This window comes from Dipteris shenzhenensis, chromosome 14, assembly GCF_047967505.1.
Source record: "Dipteris shenzhenensis isolate YYH24624 ecotype China chromosome 14, Dip_SZ_1.0, whole genome shotgun sequence".
Lineage (NCBI taxonomy): Eukaryota > Viridiplantae > Streptophyta > Polypodiopsida > Gleicheniales > Dipteridaceae > Dipteris > Dipteris shenzhenensis.
Window position 1 is genome coordinate 30,153,685 of NC_141609.1, and position 23,522 is coordinate 30,177,206.

General features: G+C 42.5%; 1 protein-coding gene across 1 annotated transcript in view; it reads right to left on the reverse strand.

Moving 5' to 3' along the window:
* Nucleotides 1-5,023: 5,023 nt before the first annotated feature.
* LOC147894454 (uncharacterized) overlaps nt 5,024-23,522 on the reverse strand; it is a 53,050-nt gene continuing 34,551 nt past the window's right edge. The window contains exons 7-9 of the mRNA XM_087385440.1: nt 5,966-6,038; nt 5,699-5,791; nt 5,024-5,450 (exon numbers count right to left, since the gene is read on the reverse strand). Of these exons, the coding sequence (XP_087241566.1) occupies nt 5,289-5,450; nt 5,699-5,791; nt 5,966-6,038 (328 nt within the window). The 3' untranslated portion in view covers nt 5,024-5,288. The remainder of the gene's footprint in view (nt 5,451-5,698; nt 5,792-5,965; nt 6,039-23,522) is intronic.

Below are 23,522 nucleotides of genomic sequence, written 5' to 3' on the forward strand. Positions count from 1 at the left end.
GAGTTCTAGAAGGATTCCTCTTGACTCCACACTCCCTGGGTTTTGCTCGGTTTCTTCTTCACTCAAAAATCCTCGCTTGGAGTTCACGAGAACTCATTGAAACTATGAGTCGATTGTCTATTGGGTATCCAACACTTATTTCATTAATTTTGGACTGGTGATTGGTCAAATTCGCTTAGATTAGTGCACTATCCAAATTCGTTTTTTGAGGTACTTTTGGCTTTTAAAATGGAAAAAAAAAAGTCTCTTAAAATAAAATATTGAAGTGAAAAGTAAGCTAAAGAAAATTCAAATTAAGAAAACGGATGTGACATGTTATTAAAATTAGAGTACATGAAAAACAAAGTTCATCACATTTGTGAAAGTAGTTTTTGATATAGTTGAGGGATCCAAGTATAAGTAAATCCAAGTACAAGTAAATCTCAAAGCCATATGGCATCAAAAAACACCTTTCAGTAGTAGACATAAGCTACAATCCTGAGTTCACATTAGCCATCTCTACCTCGTGGACTACACCATCCTCTATGTCATTTTTTTCATCTTCATCAATATAATTATAATACATAAAGACTCCCAAAGAATCAAACATACTTTCATCTTGGTTTGCTTAATATTGTCCAAAACGAGCGACTCTATAAGACATCTCTCCAAATAGATGTCCAATCTCTTCTGTTGTTGAAGAGTAATTTCGTAGCTCTTCTCTACAATGTCTTATCTTGTCATTCTCTTCTGCCTCGAGCTGCTTCTGGTTAACTCATCTTTCTCATATTTTGTCAATGGTCCTTACCTCTTTCACTGCTCTCGCTGTCTTTTGTTCTCGGAAATCCATGATAAGTTGCCATTGATTGTGTGCTCAATAGAACTAATAATTGCAAGAACTTTCTCCATTTGCAAAGTATGCACTAAGTAGAACTAGGGGAGGAGAACTAAAGGGTGGCGAGAAAGGATAAGTACGTGAGTAGAAATAGGAGAGGACAAGTGAACTAAGTATGTGAGTAGAAATGTGAGAGAAGAAATAAAGGTGAGAAAAGCTAGTGAGGAGATAGGAGAGGAGAGGAGATTTGAACTGACTACGTGAGTAGAAATAGGAGAAGAGATCGGAAAAGAAATGAAAATAACACTATAGAAAGGAGACAAAGATAATTATTGTGCTTTGGGATATGAGACACTTTATATATAATTATTAAAGTGAAGTGAATGATTTGCTATAAAGTGCTTGACATAGGATATTCACAATTCAAACAGTAGCACAATATTACACTTAAACTTACGTTAAATAATTACATGAGATGACATTATAACTTACATCGAAAAGGAGATGAAGATAACAATAAAGAAAGAGACAATATGGATGATAGTAGTTTGGAATTTGTATTGTATAATTATTGTGCTTCAGGATATGAGACATTTTACATATAATTATTAAAGTTAGGTGGAGTGCTTAAGAAAGAGACAATATGGATAACATTGGTTTGAAATTTGACTTGTAAATTTATTGTGCTTCGGGATATGAGACACTTTATATATAATTATTAAAGTGAAGTGAAAGATTTGCTATAAAGTGCTTGACATAGGATATTCACAATTAAAAAAGTAGCACAACATTACACATAAAATTACATTCAATAATTACATGAGATTATATTTTAGATTACATTTAAAATAATATGAGATGAGATAAGGTGTTAATGGCATTGAACAACATAATGGCATCATAGCCTTCACTCAAAGCATCACAAGAGTTGTGATGCTCTGGCTACATCATAAGTATTCTATCATGCGATATGTATTGCCAATGAACAAGAAGCTATGATACTCTGGATGAGAGCCTGATGAGAGGTATTCACATAGGCAAGAGCAAGAAGAACATAAAAACACTCTTGAAGAAGAGAAAGCTTGTATTCCTAAAACTTGCAAGTTTATAACTGAATACCAAATTTTGACTTTTGTCCTTTTATAAAGTCACATTTTGAAGGGAGGGCCAACCCTATGCTCTCACTTCTCTTCCTACCATTCTACTATCTTATTTCTAGTTTACATTCCTATCTTATTCCTAATATTACATTCCCTTGGGCTAGTTTATGGCTCCAATACATCTTCTAACAAAATTCATCATTGCATTGCACTTATGTACAAGAGTTTACCGGGAAGGTAAAAAATGTGACAATGCTAACCTAGGTGGTTAACATGCCCCCCTTCTTGCAGTTGATCCATCCTTGGATCAAATTTTTTGGAGTAGGTTAGAAGTTTGTATTGCCTAGACGAGGGAATGCCAATTGAGTAGCCACTGAGGGGTCTAACAAAATCAAAAATGGGTCTTCCAGAAAGGAGTGTCATTCGGTCTTCAAAAGGAACAAATGCTTGGGATGGTTTCAAAAACTAAATTTACAAATTTGGTTGATGATACATCACAAGTAATCTATCATGTAATGATGATTCCTTTGATGTGAATTATCATACAAATGAGAATATACATTCAAGTTTTGGTTTAGCTTCAGATTTTTGTGAATATTCAAGTGCAAAAGAACATTCAAAAAAATCAGATATAGGTCCAACAAAGAAAATTCTAAACAATTATAATGATGGTTTTTACCATACTCATCCGTTGCTTCAATTCCATACTCCATAGACAATGTGACATGGAATATGGTAAACACATGATTTTTGGGATAATATTGAGATTTCAAAATCTTGGCAACCTCTCTTTATTTTGCAATTATGCCATGGAAGAACCACCCCCCCCCCCCAAGTTTGGAAACTTGCAAATGTTTGTTCTAGATGAGGGCCTATCCTTGAGAATTGCTTTGAATATGACCTTTTCTCGACATCTTATAGTAGGTTTTGGATTTTCAAGGATGAGAGATGCAATCCACATAGTTATCTCATGTACATGACTGTTTCAGGACCTTTATTCTTTTTTTTCTCTTTTGTGAACTATGATTTTTTAGCAATTGTATGCTCCATTATAATAGGGTTGTAATTTTGATGTAATTCAGATACTTAGTATGTACGGGGTAAACTACTAGTCATTTAACGAGCTTTAAACTACTATCATTGAACCGAAAACTAACACCTTATAAGGTTTGCTATGTCTAGGATTATTTATAGTGTGATTCACATTCATTTCTTGTTGCCTCTTCACACGGCTTGCTTTCTTACCTTCTGCACTCTTCATCTTCAGCACATCCGATTCCAAGGTGTTACTTCATGTACGTGAGCCATAGATCGTCCCTTGACAATTGCTTCAATGCCAAGTTGATGAATTTGCTAATATACAAGTGACATCCTTCAACAATCTTTTGTGTGCTAGAGACTCAATCTTCCCAAGGTACAAAGTGTAGTGGGATAGTGGTGAGGACATCTTCTCTCACTAAAAAGTGATGGCTTACGTTGGCTTCGTAGATGACTATTTGCTTATGATATTTTCACATTGGCTTTGCTGCTTGCTACATCTTGGCTCTAATTCAGGATTGCACTTCTCGAAGTTGCTAGTATTTTCAACTTACTCCCATTGTGCTCCCTCATCAATACTAGGGTTCTTCACCATTTTTCTCCATTCCACCATCTTCTTCATTGGCGCATCCAACATAGACAATCCCTGGCAAGATCACCAAAATGCCAACTATATGAATTGTTGCTAACATGAATATTCATCTTGACCAAACAAGCACTCAAATTGCCTCCACTCTTGCCATTGTAAAAGAAGTATACCTAGTGCAATCATATACGAAATGCATTTTCATTCATTGCTCAATACTTGGAGGATATAGTACAAACAACAATGCTGGACTCAACACACTTGTTCCTTTGTCTTCTCTCATACTTGCTCATGTGCACACACTATGATCCTATACGAATACGTACCCCACTCTTTACAATCTACAATGTCGCACCTACTCATGCAACCCACTAGACATAACACAATGCCAACGTATCAACAACTAATAGCAACAATCCATAACAACAAGATACTCATAATTGACTTGAGTATTTTATCCCTTGGCATAATGTCCGCACAGGTATCTTGCCACCAATAGCTCAACCACATCTGGAGATCCTCCTGATACTTCAACGAGGAATTCTCAATGAAACTCCTAGCAGCATTCCTCCATGACTTTCTACTACCTTACCGTACAATGCATCGACTCCATCACTCTCAAGGCCCTATTGTGGTTCAATCCATATGATTCTGACTTTGCTTTTCACTCCGTTGTTGGACCCCTACTTGGCAATTGCTCACAAACTCCATGGCGATCTCCAATTGATAAAAGACAGGAAAGCTAGTGGAAAACAAACATGCTAAGTTTTTTGTGTTGCTTGAAAAGTATGAGGTGGTGAAAAGCTACGCATGCAACTTAGCATGTGGATGTTACCCCTTATATGGTCATGCAAGCTTGTTGATGGCAAATTGGCAATTCTCTTTAGTGTAGTGGTGGTGCAGAACAAGCTCAACCCCAACAGACAACATTGACGTGCAGCACTACCTCCGAAGGTCTAATTATTGCCGTTGCTATTTGGTTAGCATTCCACTAGGGTGTATTTTGTTGCTTCAAAAGACAACCAGGCAAAACGTTGTGTGAGAGGCATCTACAAGTCAAAGCGGGATGCCACTCAAAAGAAGGAGCTTTTCATACAGTACAGCATCGATAGAGATGAGAACCGAAAGACAGGAACGAGAAAATAAGGAAAGAGGAAAGAAATCCTGTGAGATAGATGGAAGGAGGGTTAGGAGGAGTCGTCAAGGGAAAGAGAGTAGGAGATCACTGGCAGCATGCGAGAAGCTCCAAAGCAGCCCGATTTGCAAGAAAGAGGGAGGAACAACTGAGGCAAACAATGAAGTAAAGGCTCAAGAGATTACCAAATCTCTTGTTATGCAATAATGTTTTGCTCTTGTTATTCAAGCAGGCCTTTGGCAAATACGAACATGAAATCCCCAATGGAGTTAAACTTGAGGCGATTAGTACTCTCAAAGAATCCTACAAAGCAACAAAAAAGACAATATAGAAAAGACAAAAAAATGGACGTAATAAGGGATGGGTTGATTGAACAAAAAACCTGACTTAAGAGAGCCAAGCCAGCACAAAACATCAACCTTTAAGCATAATAAGCAAGGAGAGTGCTCTACAATGATTGAATTTACAGCTCTGTGGAAGGAATATACAGCAACCCCATCATTCATTGCATGGGATCTGAGGACTTCCTATAAATTGGACAGTGCTATCTAGTGATATCTCAATGTTACATTAGAACTAATGACATAAAATATCTGATGGGAACGGGACAACTAATCAAGCTTCTGCACCAACTGCAACAGCTTCTACATTTTCTTGGTCTACTTCTTTTGTTTTCTCTGCAGTCTGAGATTGTCCTGGCACCTTGATTTTATTAGGTGCCAATACCATGACCATGTTCTTTCCATCTTTTGTCAACATGCTTTCAACCAGTGCTTCCTGGACACACAACAACATCAGAAAGCAAACAGACGCATACCACGCAGTAACCCACCTTTCCCCACACACACAGCTTCACTAGCCACCCACAACCCTCCTGCAGCCCCATCCAATCCCTTAACACATCCTCAAGCATACACGCGCCCAGGTACAGTCATGCACCCCCGGTGAGCATGGATTTGCACAGAAACGTTTATACACAATCAAACTTACAAAAATTTGTCAAATCCACTAAATTTCCATGATACCTCTCCAAGATCTTCCTGAAATCGCTGAAAAAGCTTTACTGCAAAGTCTTTAAACTCTAGTTCCCGTCCTTTGAACTGGACAATCAATTTTACCTGTACATAGTCCAATACATCTATTGTGAACCCTTGACAAAATATACCATAAAATAAACACTCAGACGACAGTAAATTTAGTGGAAGATGCCACGTAGATGTGAACTCCAATCAATTAAAAGATCACCAAGCAAACCAGCAACGCAAGGTAAAGATTTGAGCCAAAATGATCACCTTATCCCCATCTTTTAAAAACCTCTGTGCAGATTTTAGGCGGACACCGTAATCATGAGTATCAATATTGTACCTGAAATTGGTTTTGTTATTCTCTCTCTCTCTCTCTCTCTCTCTCTCTCTCTCTCTCTCTCTATATATATATATATATATATATATTTGTTATTCTCTCTCTCTCTCTCTCTCTCTCTCTCTCTATATATATATATATAAAGGCAGACATCTCTCTTCAGCCATAGAGGCCAGATTTTCCACTCAATATTTATTCACCTTCAAATATTTCTACTTCGTTCCTGATACTTCTTTCTCAATATATTGTGCAGATTCAAAATTGCAAGTTTACTTTATTCATTGCATTCAATTTACTTCTGGGAAGGTGTTACCATTCTCCTGTCCACACTGCATCTTTCTGGTCGTGCCCACTAACAGCATCTGTGCTATCAAGTACAGCTACTGCACATCTTCCAGGAATACCCCAGCTAAGGTCACACTAGGCTCCCTCAAATACACTGCCTGAGTCATCTCTATTTCAACTGTGACATTACTCCCACCAGAGCAGCTCCGCAGCATGCATATGCACGGACTCACACAAAAACTGCATCAACTAGAGCACCATGCACACAATGTGTATGAGCATACAGAAACACGTGTGCACATGCTCTCTCTCTCTCTCTCTCTCTCTCTCTCTCTCTCTCTCTCTGTGTTGAGGCTCTGGTTGTGGGGTGTGAGTTCGATTCCTGGGAATCACTTCGGATGAGTCAATTTGACCCCTTCACATTGTTCCTACGAAGTAAGAAAACCTCTCTCCATGTGTATAAGCCATCATTCCCCACCACGTTGATAGGTCAAAAAATGTAGTAAGCTCTTGTGCACTATACATAATAAAGGGTAGGCACAAAGATATGCACTTTTATATTTTGGTCTGGGTTATGGGATACCAGAGACTACTTCTGGAACTATGATGAATGGTTGTATATATTTCAAGATAAATAAAAAATGTTTTTTTTTGCAGGGGCACATGGAAAATGATGAGAAGCAGTGTGGGGTACGCCCGTATCCAGAGCATTTGTGGTATCCAATGTGCGACGGAGTTTTTTGTGCGACTTGATAAATGTTCTTTTATTACCTTGTGTCTTGGGTTTCCTTTGTTATGAGTGGTTTCCATTTGTTGGGGCTCATATGAGAATCTCGTGTGTCAAGGATGGGTTCATTATATGTGATAGATTGTGGGTAAGTGCTGGCTTGAAGGGAATGTGCATTAAATGTGAATGTGGGGCATTTTTTGCCTTGGTGTATGTTTTTTGGGAAAGAGAAAGAGTGGTTTAATGCATGAGATGAGGTGGCCAGCTAATGTGGGAGTTTTGCATGGATGTGCAAGCTGGATACGTGATCAGGTGAAATGCTCAAAGGAAGTGGGGAGCTGCCATGTTACGTGGTGGAAGATTTCTAGAGTTTCCAAAAGGGTGATGGATCCGTGGCTGTCTCAAGGAGGGGGTTCGCATGCAAATGGGGGAGAGCCTAACATCATAGAAGAGAAGTGCAATGGGAGAAGGAAGGAGTGTGGTTGCAAAGAAACACAGTTCAGCGTGACGTGCTGGTCTTCTTCAACGATGGTGTTCTAAGGGAATTGGACTCATCATGAGGGTAATGAAAGGCCAGTTGTTGATTGTGATTCGTTCTAAGGGAACTGAACGACTTCCTATGTTCTTGTTGTTGTGATCATTTGCTGATTTGATCATGGGATATTTCCTGAAAAGAAGGCTTGAGTGACGGGCTAGTTCACAACAATGGTTTCACGATCGAAGGGAAAATGTTCTTGTTGTTGAATTGAAAGGTGCTCCTACGTCATTCTCTGATCGACTCTGACTTCTTGATAGTAAAAGAGAAGAACGACTTGCTTCTGGTGTCTTTCCTCTGTTGGTGTGGCGTGAGAACGATCAGTATGCCAAATGATCGATCGAATTGCGTTGAGCCAAGAGTTTGTCAGATTGCTGGCTGAATTACTAGATTTGAGAGTTCATTTGAGATTCTCCTTGGCTGCTCTTCTGAAGTGACAGGATGGCGATAAGGTAGAGGCAGTTTAATACAGGCGCTGATTTGTCTATGGATCTACCTACGACCACGTGATTGGTGGGTTGCTGAGTTGACAAGGAAGCTTGATCGTTGACTTGTGTACGTCATTAAAAGAGTTTTCTTGCTGGCTCCATGTGCAATTTGGTCTGAGACAAGAAGACATCTGTGAAGCTGTACATGGTTGGTTCCTGATGCAGATACAGAGACTTTTCCCAGTGAGCTGTGGGTTCATTTCCTATATTTTGCCGTTTCTTGTGCTGTCAGAACGTGCTTGTGGGTGTTACGTTATCTTGAGATTGCTATTCTTTTTGGGATTGGTGGTTCGTGGGCTTTCTACTTCGTGTCTGGGTTACAATGAGATTGTGTCTGGCACGATTCCTGTAATTTTGGATCCATGTTCTGGATGCTGTGCTAAGCTACTGTCACTTGGAGCCAGATCACACTGCAATTCTGATTCCATGATTACCCCGGCCTCAATATCGTCCAGTCTAAAGATTATCTGTTGTTTTTAGCCGTGTTCCTCTTTCGTTTTATAATCTTTTTTCGCGATCCTATTGGGGAGCACACAAAAACACTGTGGGTCTTGGACTGAGATAGTGTGCACTCGAAACAAGACAGCCTGGAAGGGTTGGGTGAGATCTAATTCATTTTTTGAGGGTTGGTTGAATATTCTCTTTTGAATCTTGGGTGTAATTTGATGAACTATAAAGACAACGCCTCGCATGCGGGTGATATATTGTGAGTTATGTAGTGGGTGTGGGCATAGAAGGCAGAATTGCATTGATCACAAGCTTCGAGTGATTCGTCTCCAAGCAATAATTAAGAAAGTTCTCAAGAAGATTGCCCTGAAGAAATAGAGATCTAAGTTAGCTGCAAGTCAGAGCACTACTGAGGAATAGAATTATTTGTTTTGGGGTGATTGGTTGAGTTCTTTCCTGTGTACAAAATGGCTCATGAATTTCCCAGATTTTATGGGTTGCTGAATGAAGATCCTAAGAGGTTCATTGAGGTACGCCCACATGCGAACCGTGCCAAAAAGGCAGCTCTCACCTCAGCATAACTCGGATTTCTATGAACCCTTTGCTCATCTTGGCAACCAGCTTAGAACTCTTGTAACCAATTTCGAGTCTCTCCCATCAAGCAAAAGGAACGAACCTACAAAAGCACTTCAAAAGCCTTTCTCTCTTTCATTAAAGTAATAAACTCCATACTCTCAATGAACCTCTCAGGATCTTCATTGAGCAACCCATAAAATCTGGGAAATTCATGCGCCATCTTGTACACAGGAAAAAACTCAACCAATCACCCCAAAACAAATAATTCTATTCCTCAATAGTGCTCTGATTTACAGCTAACTCAGATCTATGTTTCTTCAAGGCAATCTTCTTGAGAACTTTCTTAGTAATTGCTTGGAGACAAATCACTCGAAGCTTATGATCAATGTAATTATGCCTTCTACGCCCACACCCACTACATAACTCACAATATATCACCCACATGCAAGGCTTTGTCTTCATAGTTCATCAAATTACACCCAAGATTCAGAAGAGAATCTTCACCAACCCACAAAAAACAGATTAAATCTCACCCAACCCTTCCAGGCTGTCTTGTTTCGAGTGCACACTATCTCAATCCAAAACCCACAGTGTTTTTGTGTGCTTCCCAGCAAGATCACCAAAAAAGATAATAAAACAAAAGAGGAACACAGCTAAAATCTTCATACTAGAAGATATTGATGCCGGGGTAATCATGGAATCACAATTGCAGTGTGATCTGGCTCCAAGTGACAGTAGCTTAGCACACCATCCAGAACATGGATCCAAAATTACACGAATCATGCCAGACACAATCTCATTGTAAACTTTCCCAGACACAAAGCAGAAAGCCCACGAACCATCAATCCCAAAAAAAATAGCACTCTCAAGATAACATAACACCCACAAGCACCTTCTGACAGCACAAGAAATGGCAAAATATAGGAAATGAACCCACAGCTCACTCGGAAAAGTCTCTCTGTATCTGCATCAGGAACCAACCACGTACAGCTTCACAGATGTCTTCTTGTCTCAGACCAAATTGCACATGGAGCCAGCAAGAAAACTCTTTTAATGACGTACACAAGTCAACGATCAAGCTTCCTTGTCAACTCAGCAACCCACCAATCACGTGGTCGTAGGTAGATCCATAGACAAATCAGCGCTGTATTAAACTGCCTCTACCTTATCGCCATCTTGTCACTTCAAAAGAGCAGCCAAGGAGAATCTCAAATGAACTCTCAAATCTAGTAATTCAGCCAGCAATCTGACAAACTCTTGACTCAACGCAATTCGATCGATCATTTGGCATACTGATCGTTCTCACGCCACACCAACAGAGGAAAGACACCAGAAGCAAGTCATTCTTCTCTCTTACTATCAGGAAGTCAAAGTCGATCAGAGAGTGACGTAGGAGCACCTTTCAATTCAACAGCAAGAACATTTTCCCTTCAATCGTGAAACCATTGTTGTGAACTAGCCCGTCACTCAAGCCTTCTTCTCAGGAAATATCCCACGATCAAATCAGCAAATGATCACAACAACAAGAACGTAAGAAGTCGTTCAGTTCCCTTAGAACGAATCACAATCAGCAACTGGGCTTTCATTACCCTCACGATGAGTCCAATTCCCTTAGAACACCATCGTTGAAGAAGATCAGCATGTCACGCTGAACTGCGTTTCTTTGCAACCACACTCCTTCCTTCTCCCATCGCACTTCTCCTCTTCTACGATGTTAGGCTCTCCCTCATTTGCATGCCAACCCCCTCCACGGATCCATCACCCTTTTGGAAACTCTAGAAATCTTCCACCACGTAACATGGCAGCTCCCCACTTCCTTTGAGCGTTTCACATGATCACGTAGCCAGCTTGCACATTATACATCCATGCAAAACTCCCACATTTGCTGGCCAGCTCATCTCATGCATTAAACCACTCTCTTTCCCTTTCCCAGAAAACATACACCAAGGCAAAAAATGCCCCACATTCACATTTAATGCACATTCCCTTCAAGCCATCACTTACCCACAATCTATCACATATAATGAACTCATCCTTGACACACGGGATATTCATATGAGCCCCAACAAATGGAAACCACTCATAACAAAGGAAACCCAAGACACAAGGTAATATAAGAAGATTTATCAAGTCACACACAAAAAACTCCGTCACACCTTGGATACAACAAATGCTTTGGATATGGGTGTACCCACACTTCTCATCATTTTCCATGTGCCCCTGCAAAAAAATCATTTTTTATTTATCTTGAAATATATACAACCATTCATCATAAATCCAGAAGTAGTCTCTGCTATCCCATAACCCATACCAAAACATAAAAGTGCATATCTATGTGCCTACCCTTTATTATGTACGGTGCACAAGAGCTTACCACATTTTTTGACCTATCAACGTTTTGTAAAATCCACATGGATCTTGGTGGTTGAGACCTTGCAATTCTAGGAATCGCTTTGGATGAGTCAATTCAGCTCCTTCCCATTGTTGCTATGAAGTTTTAAAAAACCTCTCTCCCTCTCTCGGCCTCCCAAAATGGGAAAAGGCATGAAAGAGAAAGACAATGAGAAAGAGAAGCACAAGAAAGAAGATAAGGCTCATCAAAAGCAACTAAATCTAGAGGATATCAACAAACGTTTTAATCACAACGGCTCGGAGTCGATAGCACAACAATCCACAAGAATTCCAAATCATCAACGCCCACCGCAACCATATCACCAGGGTCTACATCAGCAACATCCGCGACAAGGTCTATATCAGTGGCATCTCTTGCTAGACTGGACTCGTTACCAAATGTGTCACTCGTGTCGCCTTATCGGAGGTGACACTCACAAGCCCACTTTACTCATCATCCTTTCTCTCAGCTCTTCCTCTCAGTCAGCCATCCCTCCCGTCTCCGACTGCAGTCACCTCACTACTGCCTCGTACCTCACCCAGCTTACTCTTTCACCACCTACCACGCCCCACCCTCCTACGTTCGTACCACAGCCTTTTCAGTTCTAGATCCCTCAAGGGTCTGAGTTCCCACGAGCCGATCCACCAAATGGCTAAGATGTTGGAAATGAAGGATAGAATCACTCACACCATTTTGAAAGAGCTCTGTCCCTAGCTGCCATTTTGAACGGCAATGTTCTGTTGAGGATGTGAACGGCAGTGTTCACGGCTTCACCCCAGTAGGCTTTCGAGAGATTCCTCTCTCACAACATGGTCAGCCCTGTCTCTGTGACGGTCCTATGCTTCCTCTCAGCAACTCCATTCTCCTGAGAGGTGCGAGTTGTAGTCAGTTGTCTCTTAGTCCCGTGCTTCTTGCAGAATCCATTGAACTCGGTAGAAGTGAACTCTCCCCCTTAATCAGCCTGGAAGGCTTTGATTACCTCCCCGCTCTCCTTCTCTACCTGGAACCTGCGAATGAATTTATCGACATTGGCCTGCAAATGTCGGTGTGAATCAAATCGAGTGGCTTCTTGGCCCGTGATGAGGCCTCTTGTGGGAACTTGTCTCTTAATTGCTTCCCTTCCACGCAAGCCCAGTAGACACAATCATTACCTGTAATTGGTGGAAGTCCATCCACCATCTTTGTCTTCTACATCTCAGAGAGAGTGCCATAGTTGACGTGACCGAACGGCTCATGCCATAATCTGGATCTGCCATGGTCCCCATGTACCAACAGAGCGTTGAGCCGATATAGGAAGATCGGCAAATAGACGTCGCAGCCAGACACATTCAATTGTTGCTGTGAAAGCTGCCCTGTACTCAGCTTCACATGATGAGGTAGCCACTATAGATTGTTTCTTGCTCAGCCAGGATATGCAAGATTTACCCAAAAAGAAACAATTGCCACTAGTGGACTGCCTAGTGTCATAATCACCAGCCCAATCTGAATCACTGTAGGCATGCATCTGCAAGTCACCCCCCCTGGGAAATAACAAGCCAAAAGACTTCGTGCCCTGCAAATAACAGAAGATGTGCATGTACCTGCTCACCTGAGATACTGCAAACTGAATATCAGGTCTAGTGTTGCAAAGATATATGAGGCATCCAACAGCCTAACTGTAAGATGTGGCATCAACTCATTCTCATGCATCATGCATTGTGAGTTTCAGCCCCGGCTCCATGGGAGTGGCTATGGGCTTACAATCATGCATGTTAAATCTGTCCAAGAGTTTCTGCACATACTTGGACTGAGACATAACAGTGCCACGTCTCTCTTGAGAGAACTGGATCCCCAAATAAAAGTGAAGCAGCCCCAAATCTGACATGTCAAAGGTGGTCTGCAAATCAGCTTTGAAATCTGCAATTTTGTCTTCATTGGACCCTCTGAGCAGTAAGTCATCGACATAAAGAAGGATGACTAAAATTTCCCCCCCATCCATCTTGATGTAGAGGGTGCTCTCAGTAGGACTATTGTGTAGCCCCTTGTTGGTCAAAAAGGCATGAATCTTGGCATACCATGCACGAGGAGCCTATTTCAGCCCATACAAAGCTTTGTTTAGCTTGCATACCTGAAGTGCATTTGCTGTAATTTCAAAGCCTGGAGGTTGTTTGACATACACCTCTTCCAGCAAGTCTCCATTTAAGAAGGCTGTTTTTATGTCCAACTGATGAACATTCCACTCAAATTGTGCAGCCATTGCAATAACAGATCGGATGGTGGTCATCCGGGATGTAGGAGCAAATGTCTCCTCATAATCTATGCCCTTTTTCTGAGCATAGCCTTTAGCAACCAGCCTTGCCTTGTATCTGTCAATGGAGCCATCTGGCTTCCGTTTGACCTTGAAAACCCATCGTGTGCCAATGGCATGTTTACCTGGTGGCAAGTCTACAACATCCCAAGTCTGATTTTTTTCAATGAACTGCAACTCATCGTGCATGGCATTCATCCAATGCACATGGTCATTTGCTTCTTCGAATGTGGCAGGCTCCTCCTCATCAAGAAGTGTACCTGCATATGCTGATTCCACTGAATTAGCACCTTCCATGTGCCTTGCTGCACTGCGAGTCCTGCCAAGTAACGCAACATCAATTTTACTCTCCCTGAGAGTCTGTAACAGTCAGTTTGGGACTGTTTTTGCTGCATGTATGTCTGCAATTTCTTGCTGCACCACCTGTTCCACTACCTGTGGAGGTGGCAAGACATCTTGTGGCAGAACTAAAGCATCGGGAGGTGGCTGTAAATTCTGATTTGCATCAGAAATATCAGCAAGGGAACCCAAGGCAATGGGTGGCAACCCCTCAAAGACATCCTCTGAAGAAGAAGGCATTTGAAATTCAGCCTGAGTGTGAGCTGAATTTTCTGCAAATATCACATCTCTACTGACAATGATCTTGCGTGTAGCAGGATTGTAGAGACAGTACCCCTTGCTTTCTGCACTGTACCCAACAAATATGCACTTAATGGCCTTATCTGACAACTTATGCCTAAATTCAACTGGCACATGAGCATAAGCAAGGCATCCAAAGACTCGGAAATGATCCACTGAAGGCTTTCTCCCATTCCAGACTCATAGGGAGTTTTTGTTTTTAAAGCCTTAGTGGGAGCCCGATTTAGAATGTAATTGGCACACATCAGACCTTCAAGCCAGAATTTGTGAGGCATGTGTTTGCTTTTCAGCATACATCTGTCCATCTCCATGAGAGTTCTATTTTTCCTCTCAGCTTTGCCATTTTGCTGAGGGGTCAGCCTCACTGTGACCTGATGCACAATACCCTTGCCTTTCAGAAAAGCATCAAAATCTGCAGACAAGTATTCCCCACCTCTATCTGTGCGTAATGTCTGTATCTTGAGTCCAGTTTCATTTTCAACCATGGCTGAAAAGTGTTTAAACACCATGAACACTTCTGATTTGCGCTTCAGCCCAAAGACCCAAGTGAAATTGGAGTAATCATCAATAAAGGTAACAAAGTAGAGATGACCACCCAATGATGGAGTCCTCATGGGAACACAGACATCACTGTGTATAAGCTGTAATTTGCGGACAGCTTTAACTAAACCATCCTTTTTGAAGGGGAATCTATGCATCTTGCCTAAAATGCACCCTTCACAGGCATGTGGAGGAGGTATCTCAAGAGGTGGCAATGCATCAACCATGGAGTGCTTCTGAAGTGTCATCAAGCTGTTGTAATGCATGTGGCCATATCGGGCATGCCATAATTCTGCATTTTGCATGGCAGCAGTAGGGGTAGAAACTGCAAGAGCATGGGCTGCTCTTTTCTCAAAAAGATCAAGCTGAAAAAGCCCACGCAGCAGAGTACCAGATAATCTTAAGGCATAATCATCTTCCCTGTCTCGGACAGCACATTTGTCATCCTCAAAGATGACCTGAAATCCAGCTCTGTTAAGAGTGGACACTGAAAGAAGATTTTTGGTGATACCAGGCACATATAAGACATCTGAAAGCCTGAAAACTGAGCCATCAATGGCAGTAAGCTCAACTTCTCCTGTGCCACGTACTGAATAAGATGAGTTATTGGCACAAGTGACTTTCTTACCAACGGGAGGTGGATGCAAGGAAGTAAAAAGATACTTCCTAGAAGTGATATGCTTGGATGCACCGCTATCAAAATACCAAGTATTCAGTGTTTCATTGACACTGAAAGCAGATGCATCCGTAGAAGAGTCATAACTGCAAGTCAAAAATGCATTGTTAGAGTTATAGATATAATTCAGCACTGACCAATGTAATTTAATAAGCTAGTTAGGGGCACTTTTCCCTCTTTAAGAGGTTTTTCCCCTTCACCGCAGTTAGTTCACTAACTATGGTTAGTGACTACTAAGGTTTTGTCACTAGGACAAAACCTTATCTCTTGAGTTGTACTCTTTACACTCTTCTATTGCAACTCAGCGCTCAAGCTTTCAGCTCTCAAGCTCTCTCTCTCTCCGCAATCTCTCATCACATTGCAGAATGCAGGAAAAGGCTTGCAAAAGAGAAGAAAACCAGCTCCGGTATGGCTGCTTCAGATTCAGCTCCTCATGCATCTGACAGTGGGGATGCTGCAGCCAACTTTGTTGGATAGGATTATGCCTTTTTATCTTGCATTTCAGATTCTAGGCTGGCTGCTCCAGATGCTCGGGATAGTACAACCACTTGTAATGATGATACATATGCATTTTTGACTTGCAGTTATGACTCTTCTACGGATGCATCTGCTTTCAATGTCAATGAAACACTGAACACTTGGTATTTTGACAGCGGTGCATCCAAGCACATCACTTCTAGGAAGTGTCTTTTTACTTCCTTGCATCCACCTCCCGCTGGTAAGAAAGTCACTTGTGCCAATAACTCATCATATTCAGTGCGTGGCATAGGAGATGTTGAGCTTACTGCCATTGATGGCTCAGTTTTCAGACTTTCAGATGTCTTATATGTGCCTGGTATCACCAAAAATCTTCTTTCAGTGTCCACTCTTAACAGAGCTGGATTTCAGGTCATCTTTGAGGATGACAAATGTGCTATCCGAGACAGGGAAAACGATTATGCCTTAAGATTATCTGGTACTCTCCTGCGTGGGCTTTTTCAGCTTGATCTTTTTGAGAAAAGAGCAGCCCATGCTCTTGCAGTTTCTACCCCTACTGCTGCCATGCAGAATGCAGAATTATGGCATGCCCAATATGGCCACATGCATTACAACAGCTTGATGACACTTCAGAAGCATTCCATGGTTGATGCATTGCCACCTCTTGGGATACCTCCTCCACATGCCTGTGAAGGGCGCATTTTAGGCAAGATGCATAGATTCCCCTTCAAAAAGGATGGTTCAGTTAAACATGTCCGCAAATTACAGCTAATACATAGTGATGTCTGTGCTCCCATGAGGACTCCATCATTGGGTGGTCATCTCTACTTTGTTACCTTTATTGATGATTACTCCAATTTCACTTGGGTCTTTGGGCTGAAGCGCAAATCAGAAGTGTTCATGGTGTTTAAACACTTTTTAGCCATGGTTGAAAATAAAACCGGACTCAAGATACAGACATTGCGCACACATAGAGGTGGGGAATACTTGTCTGCAGATTTTGATGCTTTTCTGAAAGGCAAGGGTATTGTGCATCAGGTCACAGTGAGGCTGACCCCTCAACAAAATGGCAAAGCTGAGAGGAAAAATAGAACTCTCATGGAGATGGACAAATGTATGCTGAAAAGCAAACACATGCCTCACAAATTCTGGCTTGAGGGTATGATGTGTGCCAATTACATTTTGAATCGGGCTCCCACTAAGGCTTTAAAAACAAAAACTCCCTATGAGGTCTGGAATGGGAGAAAGCCTTCAGTGGATCATTTCTGAGTCTTTGGATGCCTTGCTTATGCTCATGTGCCAGTTGAATTTAGGCACAAGTTGTCAGATAAAGCCATTAAGTGCATATTTGTTGGGTACAGTGCATAAAGCAAGGGGTACCATCTCTACAATCCTGCTACACGCAAGATCATTGTCAGTAGAGATGTGATATTTGCATAAAATTCAGCTCACACTCAAGCTGAATTTCAAATGCCTTCTTCTTCAGAGGATGTCTTTGAGGGGTTGCCACCCATTGCCTTGGGTTCCCCTGCTGATATTTCTGATGCAAATCAGAATTTACAGCCGCCTCCCGATGCTTTAGTTCCGCCACAGGATGTCTTGCCACCTCCACAGGCAGTGGAACAGGTGGTGCAGCGAGAAATTACAGACGTACATGCAGCAAAAACAGTCCCAAACTGGCTGTTACAGACTCTCAAGGAAAGTAAAATTGATGCTCAGTTACCTGGCACGACTCGCAAGGTGCTAATTCAGTGGAATCAGCATATGCAGGTACTCTTCTTGATGAGGAGGAGCCTGCCACATTCGAAGAGGCAAAGGACAATGTGCATTGGATGAATGCCATGCACGATGAGTTGCAGTCCATTGAAAAAAATCAGACTTGGGATGTTGTAGACTTGCCACCAGGTAAACATGCCATTGGCACACGATGGGTTTTCAAGGTCAAACGGAAGTCAGATGGCTCCATTGACAGATACAAGGCAAGGCTGGTTGCTAAAGGCTATGCTCAGAAAAAGGGCATAGATTATGAGGAGACATTCGCTCCTACATCCCGGCTGACCACCATCCGATCAGTTATTGCAATGGCTGCACATTTTGAGTGGAATGTTCATCAGTTGGACATAAAACCAGCCTTCTTAAATGGAGACTTACTGGAAGAGGTGTATGTCAAACAACCTCCAGGCTTTGAAATTACAACAAATGCACTTCAGGTATGCAAGCTACACAAAGCTTTGTATGGGCTGAAACACGCCCCTTGTGCATGGTATGCCAAGATTTATGCCTTTTTGACCAGCAAGGGGCTGCGCAATAGTCCTACTGAAAGCACCCTTTACATCAAGATGGATGGGGGGGAAATTTTAGTCATCCTTCTTTATGTCGATGACTTACTGCTCACAGGGTCCAACGAAGACAAAATTGCAGATTTCAAAGCTGATTTGCAGACCAACTTTGACATATCAGATTTGGTGCTGCTTCACTTTTATTTGTGGATCCAATTCTCTCATGAGAGACGTGGCACTGTTATGTCTCAGTCCAAGTATGTGCTGAAACTCTTGGACAAATTTAACATGCATGATTGTAAGCCCATAGCCACTCCCATGGAGTCGGGGCTGAAACTCACAATGCATGATGCAGGAGAATTAGTTGATGCCACACTTTACAGTCAGGCTGTTGGATGCCTCATATATCTCTGCAACACTAGACCTGATATTCAGTTTGCAGTATCTCAGGTGAGCAGGTACATGCACAGCCCAAAAACTATGCATTGGCAGGCAGTTAAGCGCATCTTCCGTTATTTGCAAGGCACTAAGTCTTTCGGCTTGCTATTTCCCAGAGGGGGTGACTTGCAGATGCATGCCTACAGGGAATGGAAGGATTCTCCTTTCTTCTCTGAATCTACTACAGGGTTGAGATGGCACTTTCAGCCTCAGCCTTGGTTTCTTTCCACCTCACTCTGAGGGGGTTTTTTATTATTCTCATGATTTCATGATGTATTCCGCTTTGAGCTTGCTCTCGCGGGTTTTTGTTCTTACTTAATAGAAGTCTTTTTCATGGAAAAAAAAAGATGCATGCCTACACTGATTCAGATTGGGCTGGTGATTATGACACTAGGCAGTCCACTAGTGGCAATTGTTTCTTTTTGGGTAAATCTTGCATTTCCTCGCTAAGCAAGAAACAATCTACAGTGGCTGCCTCATCATGTGAAGCTGAGTACAGGGCAGCTTTCACAGCAACAGTTGAATGTGTCTGGCTGCGACGTCTATTTGCTGATCTTCATCTGTCTTTGGAGGGTCCTTCTCCAATTCTCCCTGATAGTCAGAGTGCCATTGCAGTGGCAAAGAATCCAGTGTTTCATGCTCGCACGAAGCACATTGAGGTTCACTATCACTACATCAGAGAGAAGTTGCATGCAGGAGAGATCAGTATGATCTTTGTGTCCACACATGACAATGTTGCAGATATTTTCACCAAAGCACTACCACGTGAAAAGTTTGAGGCATTTCGAAGTGCCCTGAACTTATATCCCTTTGGTGATTGATCAGCCTTGTACATGACATTGGCACTGCAGGGGGGTGTTAGAATTATAGATATGATTCAGTAGTGACCAATGTAATTTAATAAGCTAGTTAGGGGCACTTTTCCCTCTTTAAGAGGTTTTTCCCCTAACCGCAGTTAGTTCACTAACTATGGTTAGTGACTACTAAGGTTTTGTCACTAGGACAAAATCTTATCTCTCACTCTTTGAGTTGTACTCTTTACAATCTTCTATTGCAACTCAGCTCTCAAGCTCTCACTCTCTTGCTCTCTCTCTCTCCGCAATCTCTCACATGCATATGTCTCATCATTACAAGTGGCTGTACTATCCCGAGCATCTGGAGCAGCCAGCCTAGAATCTGAAATGCAAAATAAAAAGGCATAATCCTGTCCAACAAAGTTGGCTGCAGCATCCCCACTGTCAGATGCATGAGGAGCTGAATCTGAAACAGCCATACCGGAGCTGTTTTTCTTCTCTTTTGCAAGCCTTTTCCTGCATTCTGCAATGTGATGACCTGGCTTTTTGCAGTAGTGACAAAAACCGTTCTTCTTGGGCTTACTTGCATCATTTTTAGCCTTTTGTGAAGGCTGTCCTGACCCACTGGAAGGCTGATTTACTGATGTCTTTGCCTGTCCCTTTGTTACTTTGAGAGCATAGCTTGTTCACCTGCACGTGAAGCCAAGTTTTTCCTGGTCTGCTCTTCCTGAAGCAGAAGTCCTGTCAACTCATGAAAAGTGAGAGGATTTGCACCCCCCCTCAATGATAAGTTCAGCGAGGTATGAAAGCTGAGATAAGACTCAGGAAGAGAATTCAGAGTGGTAGTAATCATCTCTGAATCAGGAATAATCTCATCTATGTTTAATAATTGCTCTCTGAGATCCTGTAGCTTTGTGGGGTGGACTGACATGGAGTCACCCTCTTCCATATGTGTATTACTTAAGTCTCTTTTCAAGAAAGATACGCTTGCATCATTCCGGGCTGCATACATGCTTTCTAAAGTATCCCACGCTGCCTTCGTCTTACACGACCGGATATGCGGAATGATAAATCTTTTCACTGAAAAGAGAGATGCATGACAAAGCTAAGGCATCCCGTGAATCCCATCTCTTCTGCTCTGGAGTAGTGGCTATAGCTGCACCAACAACTTGTTCTGCAGCTGCACCCTGTGCACGACCTCTTCCACCTCCTTGCTGGGGAGGGGTATTAGGTGCCATACCTACTGGTCGGATCTCACCCCCATTCACATAATCCCATAAATTGCGAGAAATCAGAATATTGCGTACCATAAAACTCCAGAGGGAGTAGTTGGTACCATCCAACTTGTCTTCCTGTGAAAGACCACCGAACTGGAAGTCATTCTGATTTTGCTGGGCCATATCTGAGAAAGAGATTTAAGCAGATACAAAACTGAATTCCCTTACTGGGAATGAAATGCACAACTCCCAAAAAAAAACACAGCCAAGCACTGGCTGTAAATGCAACCTGCACTTGCACTGTCAGAAATCTGTCCAAGCATCAAAAACTCTCCAGAATCTGCCAAAAGTGCTGCAAAACACTTCAAGAAAGGCAGTATGAACTGAAATCTCTAGAAATTGCTCTCCCAACACAAAAGCCCCAAAATAGGCCCGAAATTGCAACCGGAAAGGGGCGAATTAATCAAAAGCCCCAAATGTTGCAAGAATTGCGCTCTGTCTGCAAAAGCCCCAAATTTCACTGCGAAATTGCAGTGTAATTACAAAATCCCCAAATTTCTTCAAGAAATTGTACTGCAGAATCAAAAGCCCCAAATTTCTTCAAGAAATTGTACTGTAGAATCAAAAGCCCCAAATTTCGAGCTTGAAATTGCAACCAGAGAGGGGCATAAGCTCAAAAAGCCCCAAATTTTGCAATTTCAGCAGAAAGCCCCAAATTTCAGACCAAATCTGCAATGTTTGCTCCAAGTGCAGCGCCGAATCTACAAATTGATTGCAATGTCTGCAACAAACAGGATGCCCCAAATGTGCTCCCAAAAAAATAAGCCAAACAATGGCTGTCTGCAAGTACAATGTGCGCAAGTACAACTTGTACGACCAGGTACATACACTTGGAGTAAGAACCATACGACTGTACGGCCAATGGTGTACAGTTGTACGGCAGGTAAGGCTGGTACGACCAATGGTGTACCGCTGGTAGGGCTGGTATGGATGCAAGTACAATGCAGGAGTTGTACGAAAGCACGTACGTGACTGATGTACGAAATATGGCGCATGCTGGTACGACGATACAACATACAGTGCAGTACGTATGGCACAGGTACGTACTGGGCTGTACGGCGATGAGCTGTACAGCCGTACAGTCGCACAGTACTACGAGACTGTAGGTACGAAAGGTACGGACGCAACAAGTGCGGTACAGCAAGGTACGGTACGGAAGGTACGGACGTGCAGGGTACGAATTCCGTACAATCATACGGACTGTACGGGCGGTCGTTTGACTGCTTCGAGCAGGTACGGACGGGATGTAGCAGCAGGAGCGTGGGCTGTAGGCTGGAGCTGAACGGGGAAGGAGCAGTGAGCAGGATCAACATGCTCTGATACCAAATGTGAGAGATTGGGGAGAGAGAGAGAGCAAGAGAGAGTGAGCTGGAGAGCTGAAAGCTTGAGAGCTGAGTTGCAATAGAAGAGTGTTAAGAGTACAACTGAAAAAGTGAGAGATACTTAGTAGTCACTAACCATAGTTAGTGAACTAACTGCGGTTAGGGGAAAAAACCTCTTAAAGAGGGAAAAGTGCCCCTAACTAGCTTATTAAATTACATTGGTCACTGCTGAATTATATCTATAATTCTAACAGTATTGTCAGTTTCATACAAATCCTTCAAGATAGCTCACGCCTCTACAGACGTCTCGGCCATCTAGATGTGCGGAAGAACAGAGTCCGCCGTGGTCCCAATGATTAATGCTAGGGAGTGGGCATCTCTCTCTTGCCAATTCTCAAGCTCTTCACCATCTACTGGAATGACCATCCTCCCCTTGTTGTCCAGCAAGTCCTCCGGTTTTGCCTCCACCCCCGTTGTTAGCTTCCACAACTTCCGGGCCACTAGATGGCTCCGGATTTTCATCTTCCAGATCGGGTAGTTCGACCCGTCTAGCTTCCTTGACTCTCCGAAGTTCGGGATGGTGAATAAGAGGAATTTGGAGGAGGAAGGAAGAGAAGGGGCTGAAGAGGCAACTGTAGAATCCATGTCCTCCATCCTTGCTGTAATAAAGAACAGTAAACCGAAACTGAATTTGCAGTGGAGAACTATACCACACAGCAAACCTGAGTGTCAAACCTTGGGTTTTGTGAATTTAAGTGTAATGGCTGTTCGCCAGGTAGTAGAAATATGCTTTTTTGTTCTCCCCATAGAAGCAACTGACGAACATATTATATTGGGAAGAACCTGGTGCTATGCCATGAACTGTTGAATCGACCGGTGTGCCCGAGTTGCTTTGCTCACAAATGGTTGTAGAATGGCAGTAGTCCCGCTGTGTGGACCAACAACCTGCTCCTTCAAGTCCACCCTCACCGGTCCACGACAATGAAGTTACACAAGAGGGCGGAACGGAAGCCCCATCCCTCCAACCCCCCAACAAGAGTCCAACCCCGAAGGGAGAAGAAAGCTAGCTGCAGTGGAAAACCGATGCCATTGCCCATTTAGCTGCTGCCATTACCATCCTCCACTTAGGATGCTCATGAACAGCAAGTACAAGAGGCTATCCTCTGTGCTCAATGCCACTTCAATCGGACCCAACGCCTAGAGGAGGTCCAAGTAGCACAGAAGACCCCAATCTCCTTAGAATCGTCTCTTCCCAAAAGCATGCATTCCAAGAAGAAGAACACAGCGCCATTCCACGCTTCGAACTCC